Source organism: Pogoniulus pusillus, chromosome 39 (genome assembly GCF_015220805.1).
Source record: "Pogoniulus pusillus isolate bPogPus1 chromosome 39, bPogPus1.pri, whole genome shotgun sequence".
Classification (NCBI taxonomy): domain Eukaryota; kingdom Metazoa; phylum Chordata; class Aves; order Piciformes; family Lybiidae; genus Pogoniulus; species Pogoniulus pusillus.
Genome location: NC_087302.1, coordinates 2,284,667 through 2,301,146, shown reverse-complemented (window position 1 = coordinate 2,301,146; position 16,480 = coordinate 2,284,667). Strand labels below are relative to the sequence as shown.

Here is a 16,480-nt window from a genome sequence, read left to right as displayed (position 1 = left end):
GCCTGGGTCTGCAAACCTGTTGCATGAGGCAGATGGAGTTCCAAGAATGGAATTCTGAGCTGCAGAACTCTCTCTTAGTGTGAGTTGGTACCCTCGGGGTGGGAGGACAAAACCTTTCCTTAGGGATCAGCATGGAACTGTCACTCACAAGCTCTCCTTAGGGCTTAGCCTGCAAACCTATAGTGGGGGATTGGAACTAGAAGATCCTTGAGGTCCCTTCCAATCTAAACCTTTCCTTAGGGATCAGCATGGAACTGTCACCCACAAGCTCTCCTTAGGGCTTACTCAGCCTGCAAACCTATAGTGGGGGGTTGGAACTAGAAGATCCTTGAGGTCCCTTCCAACCTAAACCTTTCCTTAGGGATCAGCATGGAACTGTCACCCACAAGCTCTCCTTAGGGTTTACTCTGCCTGCAAGCAAAGGCTGCTCTGGCTAGTAGTGCCTGGGTCTGCCAACCTGTTGCATGAGGCAGGTGGAGCCCCAAGAATGGAATTCTGAGCTGCAGAACTCTCTCTTAGTGTGAGTTGGTACCCTCGGGGTGGGAGGACAAAACCTTTCCTTAGAGTTCAGCATGGAACTGCCACCCACAAGCTCTGCTTAGGGCTTACTCAGCCTGCAAACCTATAGTGAGGGGTTGGAACTAGATGATCCTTGAGGTCCCTTCCAATCTAAACCTTTCCTTAGGGATCAGCATGGAACTGTCACTTACAAACTCTCCTTGGGGCTTACTCTGCCTGCAAGCAAAGGCTGCTCTGGCTGCTAGTGCCTGGGTCTGCAAACCTGTTGCATGAGGCAAGTGGAGCCCCAAGGATGGAATTCTGGGCTGCAGAGCTCCCTCCTAATGTGAGCTTGGTACTCTCAGGGTGGGAGGACAAAACCTTTCTTTAGAGTTCAGCATGGAACTGTCACCCACAAGCTCTGCTTAGGAGATGGGAAAGCAGAAGGGAGTCAGTTTCCCGTGTAGGAGTGGCTGAGATTTCACCTCCTGGCTCTGTGAACCAGAGAGGGGAAAAATGATTTTCCTTTACAAAGCTGGGAGCCTGCTGCACGCTGCTATTCAGGAGTCATTAGCACCTTAACCCGTAATTAGGAACGAATGGGTTGTGTCACATCCATCATGCTCCTGGATGGCTTCCTTTGATCACCAAATTATCCCACAAAAAAAAAGTTTGCAATGTCTCAGGCACTTACAGCAAGAGCTGCTGCTGCTGTTTGCCTTTGCCCTCTCCACCAGCAGCAGCAGCAGCAGCAGCACCCCCAGTATAATCAGCAGGGGTGCTGATTATAATGGAGGTGCTGATTGATACCCACCTGAACATGAGCCAGCAGTGTGCCCAGGTGGCCAAGAGAGCCAGTGGCATCCTGGCCTGCATCAGCAATGGTGTGGCCAGCAGGAGCAGGGAGGTCATTCTGCCCCTGGACTCTGCACTGGTTAGACCTCACCTTGAGTGCTGTGTTCAGTTCTGGGCCCCCCCAGTTTAGGAGGGACATTGAGATGCTTGAGCGTGTCCAGAGAAGGGCAACGAGGCTGGGGAGAGGCCTTGAGCACAGCCCTACGAGGAGAGGCTGAGGGAGCTGGGATTGGTTAGCCTGGAGAAGAGGAGGCTCAGGGCAGACCTCATTGCTGTCTACAACTACCTGAGGGGAGGTTGTGGCCAGGAGGAGGTTGCTCTCTTCTCTCAGGTGGCCAGCACCAGAACAAGAGGACACAGCCTCAGGCTGTGCCAGGGGAGATTTAGGCTGGAGGTGAGGAGAAAGTTCTTCCCTGAGAGAGTCATTGGACACTGGAATGGGCTGCCCGGGGAGGTGGTGGAGTCGCCGTCCCTGGAGCTGTTCAAGGCAGGACTGGACGTGGCACTTGGTGCCATGGTCTGGCCTTGAGCTCTGTGCTAAAGGGTTGGACTTGATGATCTGTGAGGTCTCTTCCAACCTTGGTGATACTGTGATACGTTTCAGGGCTGAGGAAGAGGATGGTGAGCTGGGCTTTGCTGGGAGGTGGCCCAAAACTCCCTCCCCACCCCTTCCCCCTGGCTGTGTGGGGGCACAGAACACAGCAGGGTTTGACAGGAAGGTGGGTGCTGGGTTGGGGGTCAAGAAACAATCCAGTCCTGGCATTAATCCCAGCTGCAGCAAAAGCTCCACCTACACTGCCAGGACTAGCTCTGAGCTGTGCCTGTGGCACCAGAGGTTTCCCTGCCATAGAAGGGGCTCTTGGGGTACCCCAGCCTGTGGGGATGTTTGCCTCTCCCTGGACACATCAAATCCCTTCAGTATCTTAAGGGGGGTACAAGAAAGCTGGGGAGGGACTTTTTAGGCTGTCAGGTAGTGACAGGACTGGGAGGAATAGAATGAAGTCAGAAATGGGTGGATTCAGACTGGATGTCAGGAAGAAGTTCTACACCATGAGGTGGAACAGGTTGCCCAGGGAGGTGGTGGAAGCCTCATCCTTGGAGATGTTTCAGGCCAGGCTGGATGAGGCTGTGGGCAGCCTGATCTAGTGTGAGGTGTCCCTGCCCATGGCAGGGGGGTTGGAACTGGCTGCTCCTTGTGGTCCCTTGCAACCCTGACTGATTCTATGATGGATAAACCAAGGCTGGATCCTCCTCTAGACTTTGTCTGCCCCTCCACTGGGGAGCTGCCCATTGTGCCAGCTTCCACCCAGCATGCCTGGGCACCACTTCTTCCCATAAAGACTCATGTTCCAGCCAGGGGAACTGCACATCTCCACCCTGACCTTGATGGAGTCGTCCCAGCATGGCAGAACTTTCCCTGCCTTCCCTACAACAAACACCCAAATCCTCCCTTTCTTCCACAGGGAATACAAGGTCAAATCTGGGCCCAGTGACAGAGAAGCCCAGGGAGAGGACAGGATGAGGATGGAGGACCTCGAGGGCAGGGAGGTGATGGAGGACCCCAGGAGGGGCAAGGAAGTGATGGAGGGCCCCAGGATGGGACAGAGAGGTGATGGAGGACTCCAGGAGGGGCAGAGAGATGATGGAGGACTCCAGAAAGGGCAGGAAGGTGATGGAGGACCTCAAAAGGGGCAGGGTGGTGATGCAGGAGCCCAGGAGAGGCAGGGAGGTGATGGAGGACTCCAGGAGGAGCAGGGAGGTGATGCTGGAGCCCAGGAGGGGCAGGAAGGTGATGGAGGACTCTAGGAGGAGCAGAGAGGTGGTGGAGGACTCCAGGATGGGGCAGAGAGGTGTTGGAGGACCCCAGGAGGAGCAGGGAGGTGATGCAGAAGCCCAGGAGGGGCAGGGAGGTGATGGAGGACTCTAGAAGGGGCAGAGAGGTGCTAGAGGACCCCAGGAGGGGCAGAGAGGGGATAGAGGACCCCAGGGAGAGAAGATGGCAGCTCCCATCCCATTTAGAGTGCCTGACTCACACTTCAGCCCCTACCATAAGCCCTCATTCCTGCCTGGCTACCTTTGTGCCCTCAAAACCTGCCCATGCTGACCCTCTCCAAGGTCTACCATTGCCTGGGAAGAAAGAAGTCAAAAGGGACAAAAAACACTTTGGGGAGGCTGGAGACATTTAGGAGGCTTTCTAAAAGGGCAGGTCCCAACCTCCCCAAAACCAAACCCAGCAACCCCCAAAAAGCCTCTCAAAAGAGTGCAAGGGAAAGAAATCTTGCCCAGGGTATTTTTACAGTCCCTTCTTTTACCAGGCTTTGGGTTTCTGAGGGTGTAGCTTTTAACTGCACCACTGGGTAGTGGTGCCTGGATGCTCACAGTTGCCTCAGCCAAAAGCAGCCTCTTGGCTGCTTCACCAGCCTCAAAATAGCCAAGGGATTTTCCACCTGGATGGGATCAAAGCTTTGCATGGGGAGGTTTTAACCTCTGATGAGCAAAAAGCCAACACCCCCCCCCTTCAAAAAAAATAAATAGCATCAAACCAAGAATTTGGCAAGGAAGGAGGAGGGAAGAAGATCTGAGATGAGTCTGGGTCCTCCCTTTTAGCACCTCTGGGCCTTTTTGTTTGTTTTTGGAGGGTAGAAAGAGGTCAGGAAGGGATGAATAAAAAAATGACTTGAAAAAAAAAGAGGTTTTTTTGCACCAACCCCATAAAATAAAATGACACAGACACATTCCAGAATTAGAGCCATTAAAACAACACACAGAGGAGGATATTTTTAGCTGGATATTAACAGTAAATGATGCCATATTGAGAAGCACTTCCACCCAGCCCTGCCCTGCCCTGGCTTAACCAGAACCAAATGGCTCAAAAGAGAGCAAAATTAACCAAAAAAAGAAAGAAAGGGGGAAAAAAAAAAGGCACAGATATTCACAGCAGGAGGGGAGGAGAGGGGGGAAAAAGAAGGAGAATTAAAAGAAGTCCTTTTTGCAAGCAGCTCTGTGCCTCCAGCAGCCTCAGCTGCTCTCCCTTGGGCTGCACTCTCTGCAATGCTCCTGGACTTGATTCCTCTGCTCTTGATTTTTGGAGGGGTTAAATCCATTGCCCACTAATGAAGGATGCAAGTAGTAAGATGCTGATGGTCCTATCCCATAGGGAAGAGAAAGGAAGAAGGGAGGTGGAAGGGAAAAAAAAAGAATGGAAGGAAGACTGGAAGGGGGGGAAAAAGGAAGGAGGAAGGGGAATTAATATAATGAAAAGGGGAAAAGGAAGGAGGAAAGGGAAAAAGGAAGGAGGAAAGGGAAAAAGGAAGGAGGAAAGGGGAAAAAGGAAGGAGGAAAGGGGAAAAAGGAAGGAGGAAGTGGAATAAAAAGAATAAAAGGGAAAAAAGGAAGGAGGAAGGGGGAAAAGGAAGGAGGAAGGGGAATAAAAAGAATAAAAGGGAAAAAGGAAGGAGGAAGGGGAATAAAAAGAATAAAAGGGGAAAAAAGGAAGGAGGAAGTGGAATAAAATGAATAAAAGGGGAAAAAGGAAGGAGGAAGGGGAATAAAAAGAATAAAAGGGAATAAAGGAAGGAAGAAGGGGAATAAAAAGAATAAAAGGGAAAAAAGGAAGGAGGAAGTGGAATAAAAAGAATAAAAGGGGGAAAAAAGGAAGGAGGAAGGGGAATAAAAAGAATAAAAGGGAAAAAAAGGGAAGGAGGAAAGGGAAAAAGGAAGGAGGAAGGAGAATAAAAGGAATAAAAGGGGGGAAAAGGAAGGAGGAAGTGGAATAAAAAGAATAAAAGGGAAAAAAGGAAGGAGGAAAGGGAAAAAGGAAGAAGTGGAATAAAATGAATAAAAGGGACAAAAAGGAAGGAGGAAGGAGAATAAAAGGAATAAAAGGGGGAAAAGGAAGGAAGAAATTGAATAAAAAGAATAAAAGGGAATAAAGGAAGGAGGAAAAGGAAAAGGAAGGAGGAAGTGGAATAAAATTAATAAAAGGGAAAAAAGGAAGGAGGAAGTGGAATAAAATTAATAAAAGGGAATAAAGGAAGAAGGAAAGAGAAAAAGGAAGGAGGAAAGGGGAAAAGGAAGAAAGAGGGAAGGGAAAAAAGGAAGGAGGGAAGGGGGAAAGAATAAAAGCAAAATAAGAATAAAATGGAAAAGAAGAAGAAAAGGGAAAAAGGAAGGAGGAAGGGGAAAAATTATAATAAAAGGGAAAAAAGGAAGGAGGAAGAAGAATAAAAAGAATAAAAGGGGGAAAAGGAAGGAGGAAGAGGAGAGGGAAGGTGGAAGGGGAGGGGGAAGGAGAAAAGGGGGAGGGGGAAGGAGAAAAGGGGGAGGAGGAAGGAGAAAAGGGGGAGGAGGAAGGAGGAAAGGGAGAGGGAAGGAGGAAAGGGAGTGGGAAGGAAGTGGGATACAAAAGAGGAGTTAGAAATAGGAAAAAAAGGGGGGGGGAAGGGTAAAAAGGGAGAGGAAAAAGGAGGAAAAATAATGGGGGAGCAATAATAAGAAGGGGGAAAAACATTAAGAAGAGGGGAAAATAAGAGTGGGATAAAAATAATAAGGGGGGAAACGAATAAAGGGAGAAAAATAAGGAGGGGAGGGGAATAATAAGAAGGGGAGAAATAATAAAAACAGAGAGAATAATAAGAGGGGTAAAAATAATAAGAGGGGGGGAAATAAATAAGGGGAGAAAAATAATAAGGGGAGGGAAATAATAAGAAGGGGGGAAATAATAAGAGGAGAAATAATGAGAAGAGGGAAAGTAGTAAGAAGAGGGAAAATAAGAAGAGGGAAGATAATAAGGGGGAAGACAATAAGGGGGAAGACAATAAGGGGGAAGACAATAAGGGGGAAGATAATAAGGGGGAAGATAATAAGGGGGGGAGGGAAGGAGGGGTGGGGGAAATAAGAGGGGAGAAAAAACAAGAGGGGGGAAAAGAAACTGTCCTGCATTTCTCCTCGGTAAATCACAACTCCCAGAAGCTAAGAGAGATGAGTTTGACTCAGGTGCTCCAGTCCCATTTTTCTCTCCAAGTGCCCTGATGCCAGCAGCTCTCAGAGGACCTGGGAGCTGTGCTCTCATGGTTGCTGGGATGGTGACTTTCCTAGGATGGAGCAGTGCCTCTCCTCACCACCCCCAGCCCCTTCTGCAGCTACCCAAAGCAGTCCCGAGTGCTGCCTGCTTGCTAAACAGGTTTGTTTCTGTGCAACATAGAATCATAGAATCAAACAGGTTGGAAAGAGACCTCCAAGATCATCCAGTCCAACCTAGCACCCAGCCCTAGCCAGTCAACCAGACCATGGCACCAAGTGCCCCAGCCAGTCAGCTTCAACAGCTCTTGGGTGTGCATCTGCAGGAGTCTTTAAGGGGGGTGTCTGCACAATAAAAGTCCCACCAAGCAAAGCTGGAGCTGCTGGGTTTGCCAGGTGGCTCTTTGGCTCCTTTCCCATGGGATTGCAAGTTGGGAAGAGCTACTGTGTGGTCACCAGGTCTGTTCTCCACCATTGTCCCAGGACATCTCAGCTCTGAGCCACCTCCACAACTCCTCTCCAGCACCTCGAAACTCTAACAGCCCCAAAGGCTCAGCCTCTTTGCAACCCCACCCCCCCCCAGCACCCCAAAGCTGTGATGGTCCCCAAGGTCTGGCCTCTCTGCACCCTCTGCTTCAAATCCCAGCTCCAGAGTGAGCCTTGGAGACCCAAGGACTTTTTGCAGGGATTTAAGGAGACTCCAGAGAGACCCAAATCATTTGAGAGCAGAATCCACTGGGTGTGGGTGTCCCCTGATCTCCTCACACTGCTCCCTACACCCCAACACCCAAACTGGAGCACTTCCCATCCTTTTGTCTTTGCAGGGCTGTGACACCCCCATGATCCTTCTCCCCTCACAGGGCTGTGACACCCCCATGATCCTTCCCATCCCCGGGCTGTGACACCCCCATGATCCTTCCCCATCCCAGGTCTGGACACCTCCATGATCCTTCTCCCCTCACAGGGCTGTGACACCCCCATGATCCTTCCCATCCCAGGGCTGGACACCCCCATGATCCTTCTCCCCTCACAGGGCTGTGACACCCCCACAATCCTTCTCCCCATCCCCAGGGCTGTGACACCCCCACAATCCTTCCCCATCCCAGATCTGTGACACGCCCACAATCCTTCCCATCCTAGATCTGTGATACCCCCATGATCCTTCTCCTCATCCCCAGGTCTGGACACCCCCATGATCCTTCTCCTCATCCCCAGATCTGTGACACCCCCATGATCCTTCCCCATCCCAGGGATGTGACACCCCCACGATCCTTCCCCATCCCAGATCTGTGACACCCCCACAATCCTTCCCCATCCCAGATCTGTGACACCCCCACGATCCTTCTCCCCATCCCAGATCTGTGACACCCCCACGATCCTTCCCCATCCCAGATCTGTGACACCCCCACGATCCTTCTCCATCCCAGATCTGTGACACCCCCATGATCCTTCTCCCCATCCCAGATCTGTGACACCCCCACCCCACTTCCCCATCCCAGATCTGTGACACCCCCACAATCCTTCCCCATCCCAGATCTGTGACACCCCCACAATCCTTCCCCATCCCAGATCTGTGACACCCCCACAATCCTTCCCCATCCCAGATCTGTGACACCCCCACGATCCTTCTCCATCCCAGATCTGTGACACCCCCACGATCCTTCCCCATCCCAGATCTGTGACACCCCCACAATCCTTCCCCATCCCAGATCTGTGACACCCCCACAATCCTTCCCCATCCCAGATCTGTGACACCCCCACAATCCTTCTCCCCATCCCAGATCTGTGACACCCCCACGATCCTTCTCCCCATCCCAGGGCTCTATCACCCCCCCACCCCCACCCCACTGCCCCCATTTCCTGCCCATCCTTCCTCCCCGGAGGATTACCGGGGCAGTGGGGGGGTGGTGATGCTTGGCATGGCGGGGGGCCAGGGGCCAACCTCCACATTAAAACCTCATTAATGCACCGAGGCGTCGGGGCCCTTTGGAGCCCGGTTCGAGGATGTCAGCGCCGGAGGTCTCGCCAGGTTCCCACAGCAACGGCGCTGGGAGACCCCTGGCAGCGGACAGCCCTCCCATGCCCCCGGGCGACCTCTCCCCTCCGCCAGCCCCGCCACAAAGCCGGAGCTATTCAGGCTTTTCAACCCAATCCCACCATTGAAATCCAGGGATTTAACCTGAACGCCATCCCCTGGGCTTTGAGGAGAGGGAGGGAAGGAGAGGAATGCTCCAACCCTGCTGGGGAGGGAGATGCCCCCAAGAGCCCATTGGTCTTCTTGGCCACAAGGGCAGCAATGTGCCTCTTGTAGCTAAGAGGGCCAATGGGATCTTGGGGATGTATTAAGCACAGTGTGTCCAGCAGATCCAGGGAGGTTCTGCTTCCCCTCTCTTCTGCCCTGCTGAGACCTCATCTTGAGCATTGCCTTCAGTTTTGGGCTCCCCAGGTGAAGAGGGACAGGGATCTGCTGGAGAGAGTCCAAGGGAGGGCTACGAGGATGATGAGGGGAGTGGAGCACTGCCTGGGGAGGAGAGGCTGAGGGGCCTGGGGCTGCTTAGTCTGGAGAAGAGAAGACTCAGAGGGGATCTAATCAATGTTTATCAATATCTGAGGGCTGGGGGTCAGGAGGGGGGGGACAGGCTCTGCTCACTGCTCCCTGGCACAGCACAAGCAGCAGTGGATGGAAGCTGCAGCACAGGAGGTTGCAGCTCAGCACAAGAGGCAACTTCTTGCCTGGAAGGCTCCCAGAGCCCTGGCACAGGCTGCCCAGAGAGGTTGTGGAGTGTCCTTGTGTGGAGCCTTTCCAGGCCTGTCTGGATGTGTTGCTGTGTGCCCTGATCTGGATTGTGTGGTCCTGTTCTGGCAGGGAGGTTGGACTGGATGAGCTCTTGGGTCCCTTCTAACCCCTAATATCCTGTGATCCTTTTCCCTGCTCCATCCCTTAGGCCTCCTGCTCTCTTTCCAGTCTCTCCCGAGCATGGGATGCTCTGAAGTCGCCTGGATTGGGATGGGCAGAGAGCAGGCACAGCTGAGAGTGGTGACAAAGCCATGATCCATGGTGGAGCAGGGCCATCAGCACAGCTGCCAGTCCCTCTCTTGGCAAAGCCCATCCTCATCCTCACCCATCCTCTTGCTCTAGGGACCCTCCAGAGGACACAACACAGCATCAGTGGGGCTCCCTGAGCACCTCACAATACTCCTTCCCTCAAGCTCCCACCCACCTCCAGACAGCATCTTCAGAGAGGAGTTTAAAGCTGCAAAGTGCCAGCAAACAAACCCCAGGGCTGTCCAGGTTCACCCCTTCAAAAGGGTGAAAGCAGAGAGACTGTGGGCACCCAGGAAGGTCCAAACGAGCTCAGGTCACCAAAATGTCCAAAACCTGCCATAAATGAGAGCAGACCAGGAGCTGTAGTACCCAAGCCAACCCCTAAGGACATGGAGCCCTAAGAATCATAGAATCAGGCAGGTTGGAAGAGAGCTCCAAGCTCAGCCAGCCCAACCTAGCACCCAGCCCTGCCCAACCAACCAGACCATGGCACTAAGTGCTCCAGCCAGGCTTGGCTGCAACACCTCCAGCCACAGAGACTCCACCACCTCCCTGGGCAGCCCATTCCAGTGCCAATCACTCTCTCTGACAACAACTTCCTAACAACATCCAGCCTGAACCTGCCCTGGCACAACTTGAGGCTCTGTCCCCTTGTTCTAGTGCTGGCTGCCTGGCAGCAAAGCCCAACCCCACCTGGCTCCAGCCTCCCTGCAGGCAGCTGCAGACAGCAATGAGATCTGCCCTGAGCCTCCTCTGCTGCAGGCTGCACCCCCCCAGCTCCCTCAGTCTATCCTCTCCAGGCCTCTCACCAGCAGCCCTTCAAGCCCACGTTGGGTGGGTGAGGGGAGGGCTTCCACCCCTCCAGACTTCTCAGGGTTTCGGGGAGATGTTGTATGGATAAAGTTTCCCTGCAGGAGTGGTGAGGGATTGGAACAGCCTACCCAGGGGAGGTGGTGGAGTCCTCATCCCTGGAGGTGTTCAAAAAAGCCTGTGGGGACATAGCTTAGTGGGCAAGTGGTGTTGGGCCAATGGTTGGACTGGATGACCTTAGAGGCCTGTTCCAACCCACACAATTCCATGGTTCTGTGAAACAAGAACAAGGACTGAGTGCTAAGAACAAGGATTGAATGCTGACCTTCTGGGAGCTGTGGCAAGAGCCAGGACAGAGGAGCTGTCAGCTGGGAATAGCTCAGTGCTCCAAGAGCCTGCCTGTGCCAAGAGGTGAGCACTGGATGCTCCCAAGGATGATGCAAAGCCTTCATGAAGCACCTAATTGTGCACAGCCTTTTCTGTGGGGACATTTATTCCTGACCCTCAGCTGGTGCTCAGCCTGTTCCCTGAGGCGTAAAGATTGATGGGCCTGAGGATGGCTCCTTCCCACCTCCCCCTGAGGTGCTTTCATCCTTTGTTCCATATGCAGCATCCATAGGTGAGCATCTCAGCCTTTCCCATTCCCTCCTGGTGCCCTGCTGAGGCCACATACAGAGTGTTGTGTCCAGTTCTGGGTTCCCCAGGGAAAGAGGGACAGGGAACTGCTGGAGAGAGTCCAGTGAGGGCTATGAGTGTGATGAAGGGCATGGAGCAGCTCTGTGAGGACCAAAGAATGAGAGCCCTGGGGGAGTTGAACGTGGAAAAGAGCAGCCCCAGAGGTGATCTGAGCAATGCTCAAGCAAGAGCTAAAGGGTGGAGGACAAGAGGATGGAGCCAGACCTGGTTTGCTTTTGGAAGTTCACCAAACCCTCTGACATCATCCTAGGGCAATTCCATGGGGAATCACAGCATGTCAGGGAAGGGACCCAAAGAGATCATCCAGTCCAACCTCCCTGCCACAGCAGAACCACACAGTCTAGCTCAGGGCACACAGCAACACATCCAGACAGGCCTGGAAAGGCTCCACACAAGGAGACTCCACAACCTCTCTGGGCAGCCTGTGCCAGGGCTCTGGGACCCTTCCAGGCAAGAAGTTGCCCCTTGTGCTGCGCAGGCACCTCCCGTGCTGCAGCAAGCGACCGCCAGTGAGGAGACACAGGAGGGCGAAAAGGAAGCGCAGGCAGGGCAGGATGAGCTGCGGGCGAGCTCAGGGTGCACGGGAAGAAAAAAATTCCTCCCTCCCCTTTTATTTTCTGGCCCTCATTTTGACAGCCACCCTGAGAGGCAGGCGGGCAGGAGGAAGCATCTCCCCTGCAGCCCCGCGGCCGGGCGAGCTGCGGGGAGGGGAGGGGAGGATGGAGCCGTGGCAGGGGTGACTCCCGGCAGCATTACACGCATGATTACCCTTCAGAGCAGGGGACCAGGGGCTTAACTGCGTGCGAAACGGCTGTTATTCAGGTAATGGATTTACAGCACTCACTACCAAAGTATCAGACACAGCAATTTTTTACAGCTTTCACGCTGGAATTTATGGCTCAGGGAAGCGATCTCCAGCCCGGGCAGGGATCATTGCCTTATTTAGTAGCCGAGGAGGAAAATTTATGGGGTTTTGCCAAAGTTTGTTTGGAAAGGTAACCTGCAGGCATGCGGGGATGTTCTCCTCCCCACCGCCATCCCTCCCCACCGCCATCCCTCCCCACCGCCATCCCTCCCCACCACCACCACCACCACTCCCCCTTCCCCCCCTGCCCTGCAGCCATCCTTGCAGCTAGAATCATAGAATCAACCAGGTTGGAAGAGACCTCCAAGCTCATCCAGTCCAACCTAGCACCCAGTCCCATCCAGTCAACCAGACCATGGCACTGAGTGCCTCAGCCAGTCTCCTCTTGAACACATCCAGGGACGGTGACTCCACCACCTCCCTGGGCAGCCCATTCCAATGCCAATCACTCTCTCTGTGAAGAACTTCCTTCTAACATCCAGCCTAGACTTCCTCTGGCACAACTTGAGGCTGTGTCCCCTTGTTCTGTTGATGGTTGCCTGGGAGAAGAGACCAACCCCCACCTGGCTACAATGTCCAGATAGTTGTAGACAGCAATGAGCTCTGCCCTGAGCCTCCTCTGCTGCAGGCTGCACACCCCCAGCTCCCTCAGCCTCTCCTCATAGGGTTTGTGTTCCAGGCCTTTCACCAGCTTTGTTGCCCTTCTCTGGACACCTTCCAGCACCTCAACATCTCTAGGGGAGGTGGGGGCCAACCCCAGGCTCCATGCACGCAGGGCAGAGCTGTTCCACACGGCGCAGTCACAAGTGGGTTTGGCCATGTGTGGGAGGTTAGAAGGTACCAGGAGAGCCCAGAGAATGGGGGGAGCACAGCTGCTGCCTCTCCTAGAATAGGATCATGGAATGGTTCAGCTTGGAAGGGGCCTCAAAGATCATCTGGTTCCAACCCCCCTGCTATAGGCAGGGAAACCTCCCACTAGAACCCAAAATGCTCTCAGAGAAAACCTGCTCCTTATTTTCACACAATGCTTTGGGTAGGAAGGGACCCTCTGAGGTCATCTCATCTGACCCCCCCTGCAGTGAGCAGGGACATCCCCAATTGGACTTGGCACCCAGCAGGTCTCTCCTCTGCTCTCTCAGCCCTCCCACATCATTTCAACCCTACCAGTGGAAGTAAGAGCTGGCAGAGCCCACCAGGATAGGCAGGACCTGCCCCTGAAACTCAGCCACCTCTGGGGCAGCAGACACAGTCCACAAGCTAACAAGAGATGAGTTCCATCTCATGGCCAAATGCCAGGTCCTGCACTTGGGTCACAACCCCAAGCAATGCTGCAGGCTTGGGGCAGTGTGGCTGGAAAGCTGCTGGCAGAAAGAGACCTGAGGGCTCTAATGGGCAAGCAGCTGAATATGAGGCAGCAGTGTGCCCAGGTGGCACAGAAAGCCAATGGCATCCTGGCTGGGAGCAGAAATGCTGTGTGCAGCAGGAGCAGAGAAGGGATTGTCCCCATGTGCTCTACTCTGGTGAGGCCACAGCTTGAGTGTTGTGTTCAGTTTTGGGCACCTCAGTACAAGAGGGATGTGGAGGTGCTGGAGCCAGTGCAGAGAGGGCAAGGAAGGGCCTGGGGAATAGATCTGATGAGGAGAGACTGAAGGAGCTGGGGATGGTTGGTGTGAAAAAGAGGCTGAGGGGAGACCTCATCACTGTCTACAGCTACCTGAATGGACCTTGTGGAGAGGTTGCTGCTGGTCTCTGCTCACAGGTAAACAGTGAGGGGGGGAATGGCCTCAAGCTGCCACTGGGGAGGTTTAGACTGGACATTAGGAAAACCTTTTCCCAGCAGGAGTGGTGAGGGATTGGAATGAGCTGCCCAGGGAGGTGGTGGAGTCACCAAGCCTGGATGTGTTTAAAAGTTGTTTGGATGTGGTGCTTGGGGATGTGGTTTAAGGTGAGCTTTGTAGAGCAGGGATATTGGCTGGACTGGGTGATCCTGGGGGGCTTTTCCAACCTGAATGTTTCTGTGATTCTCTGATTCCTAAGGGATGTGCACCCCAAATGGACATGCCTCTGGGTTTTGGGGTAGCACCTGCACCCTAGCTTCAACAGCAGTGCCCAGGTCTGGGCCAAACCATCTCCTGGGCCACCCCTGGTGATGAGAGGAGGGCAAGGTCAGGTGCTGCACCAAACCAAACCCTGGTAGGGCTCAGTTCCATCTTGCTTTGTTTGAGAAGGTGAGAGGAAGAATCACTGAATGCATCGGGTTGGGTGGAACCCTCCAAGGGCATCTCGCCCAGACCTCCCTGCAGGGGGGGGTCTGCACCTCCAACTAGAGCAGGTTGCTTAGGGCCACATGAAGTTTGACCATGAATGTCTGCAGGGAGCTGGGGGGGGGGCTCAAGCAAGGCAGCAAGGACTTTGCCCTGCTGAGACCACACCTGCAGTGCTGTGTCCAGTTTTGAGCTCCCCAGTTCAAGAGAGGCAGAAACCTGCTGGGGAGAGGACAGCAGAGAGCCAGGAGGATGATTTGTGGGGTTCAGCATCTTCCTCGTGGAGAGTGACTGAGAGCCCTGGGGCTGTTTAGTCTGGAGAAGAGAAGGCTGAGAGGGGATCTGAGCAATGCCTACAGATATCTTTTGGGTGGGGGGCAAGTGGAGGGGGTCCAAGCTCTTTTGGGTGGTCAGCAGCAATAAGCCAAGGAGCAATGGACACAAACTGGACCAGAGAAGGTTTCAGCTCCACGTGAGGAGAAACTTCACAGTCTCACAGTATCATCAGGGTTGGAAGAGACCTCACAGATCAAGTCCAACCCTTTACCACAGAGCTCAAGGCTGGACCATGGCACCAAGTACCAACTTCTTTCCAGTGAGGGTGACAAAACCCTGGAGCAGGCTGCCCAGAGAGGTTGTGGAGTTCTCCTGCTCTGGAGCCTTTCCAACCCCACCTGGATGCATTCCTGGGTGAACTACCCTGGGGGGGGATCCTGCTTTGGCAGGGCTGGGGGGGATCGGACTGGATGATCTCTGGAGGTCCCTTCCAACCTCTCCACTTCAGTGGTTCTGTGACTTCTCTCCTACCTGCTGCTGCTGGAAGTGCAGGAGCTCCACGGGGCTCATCTCGCCGTTGGTCTCGCCGCTCGCAGCTCCTTCTCGCCCGCCGCCCCCTCCGCCCGCGCCGCCGCCCCCCCCGCCGCCATCCGGCTGGTTGCTGAGGCTGCTGACCCCGTTTTGGCTGGAGGGAGTGGACCTTATCGTCTCCGAGGCTGACTCAACCATCATGACTTGCTAGCAGGACCTGAGGAGAAGAAGAAAGCAGAGGTTGAAACTCCTGGCTGGCATCCATGCCTCTGCCTTGCCCTGTGCCCAGCCCTTGCCCTGTGCCCAGCTCCAGTGCCAGGCAAGCCTGGTTAGCAGATGCAGGGATGGGGGTGGAGGTGGTGGAGTCCCCATCTCTGGAGGGGTTCAAGAAAGGTGTGGCCATGGCATTTGGGGACATGGTTTTGTGGCCATGGTGAAGTTGGTTTGATGATTGAACTGGATGATCTTAGAGGGCTTTGCCAACCCATACAGCTCTGATTCTGTGCTGCCAGACCCCTGGCAGAGGTGGGGATGGGGCACTAGATCACTGGCAGAGGCAAAGATTGGGTGCCAGGCCCCTGGCAGAGGTGGAGATGAGGTGTTACACCCCTAAGGGAGGTGGGGATGGGGTGCCAGACCCCTGGCAGAGGTGGAGATCGGATGCCAGACCCCCAGGAGAGGCAGGGATCGGGTGCTAGACCCCTGGCAGAGGTGGTGATGGGGGTGCCAGATCTCAGGCAGAGGCGGGGATATGGTGCCAGACCACTGGCAGAGGTGGTGACGGGGTGCTAGACCCCTGGCAGAGGTGGTGATGGGGTGCTAGACCCCTGGCAGAGGCAGAGATGGGGTGCCAGACCCCTGGCAGAGGTGGGGATGGGGCACCAGACCCCTGGCAGAGGTGGGGATGGGGCACCAGATCCCTGGCAAAGGCAGAGATGGGGTGCCAGACCCCTGGCAGAGGTGGTGATGGGGCACCAGATCCCTGGCAGAGGCAGAGATGGGGTGCCAGACTCCTGGCAGAGGAAGAAATGTCAACTCCCTGGACAGTTTCAGCTGTGTTCAGTTTGCTCCAAAAGAATAAACATGCAGCAGCAGGAGCTGTCATGAAGATGCTGCCAGGCCTGCACAGCACCAAGGCAAAGCAAGTGCAACCCATCCCTTAGGAAAGTGCCATCTTTCCAGCTCTCTCCCAGCCTGATGCAAGAGATAAAACTCCAGGAATCCAGGTGTTTTCCACAGAATCCCAAACCATTTCACTTGGAGAAGCTGGAGACAGCAAAGCTTGAGCTCTGGTGTGGCTGCACAGCCAGCACATGGAGCTTGAGCTGTGACCTTCGCCATGAAAACCTCCACAACACTGTCACCTTTCCACAAAGTGCTTCAGCTCCTAGCAAATCTGCACTTCCCACTGGGAAAAACAAACCAAAACACCACCTGGCAGGAAGCTGGCACCAGGTTAAAGAAGCTCCAAGGCAGTGTGGAGCTGGGAAGTGGCAAAACGAGAGCGTGGCAGTGCTCCAGAAACCATCGCCTATCAAATCCTCCCTTTCCCCCAGACATCTCCCTGCACCCCCCTCATGCCACTGTACCCCTTGGGTGCCCTCAAAAGACCAAGCCAGG

At 54.2% G+C, this 16,480-nt stretch overlaps 1 protein-coding gene across 5 annotated transcripts in view; it reads right to left on the bottom strand.

Annotated features, from left to right (window-relative positions):
* FOXP4 (forkhead box P4) overlaps positions 1 to 16,480 on the bottom strand; it is a 96,065-nt gene that overhangs the window by 48,702 nt on the left and 30,883 nt on the right. For all 5 annotated transcript variants that reach the window (XM_064173636.1, XM_064173639.1, XM_064173640.1 and 2 more), the window contains exon 2: positions 14,861 to 15,077. In XM_064173636.1, coding sequence (XP_064029706.1) covers positions 14,861 to 15,061 — 201 coding nt within the window. In that variant the 5' untranslated portion in view covers positions 15,062 to 15,077. The remainder of the gene's footprint in view (positions 1 to 14,860; positions 15,078 to 16,480) is intronic.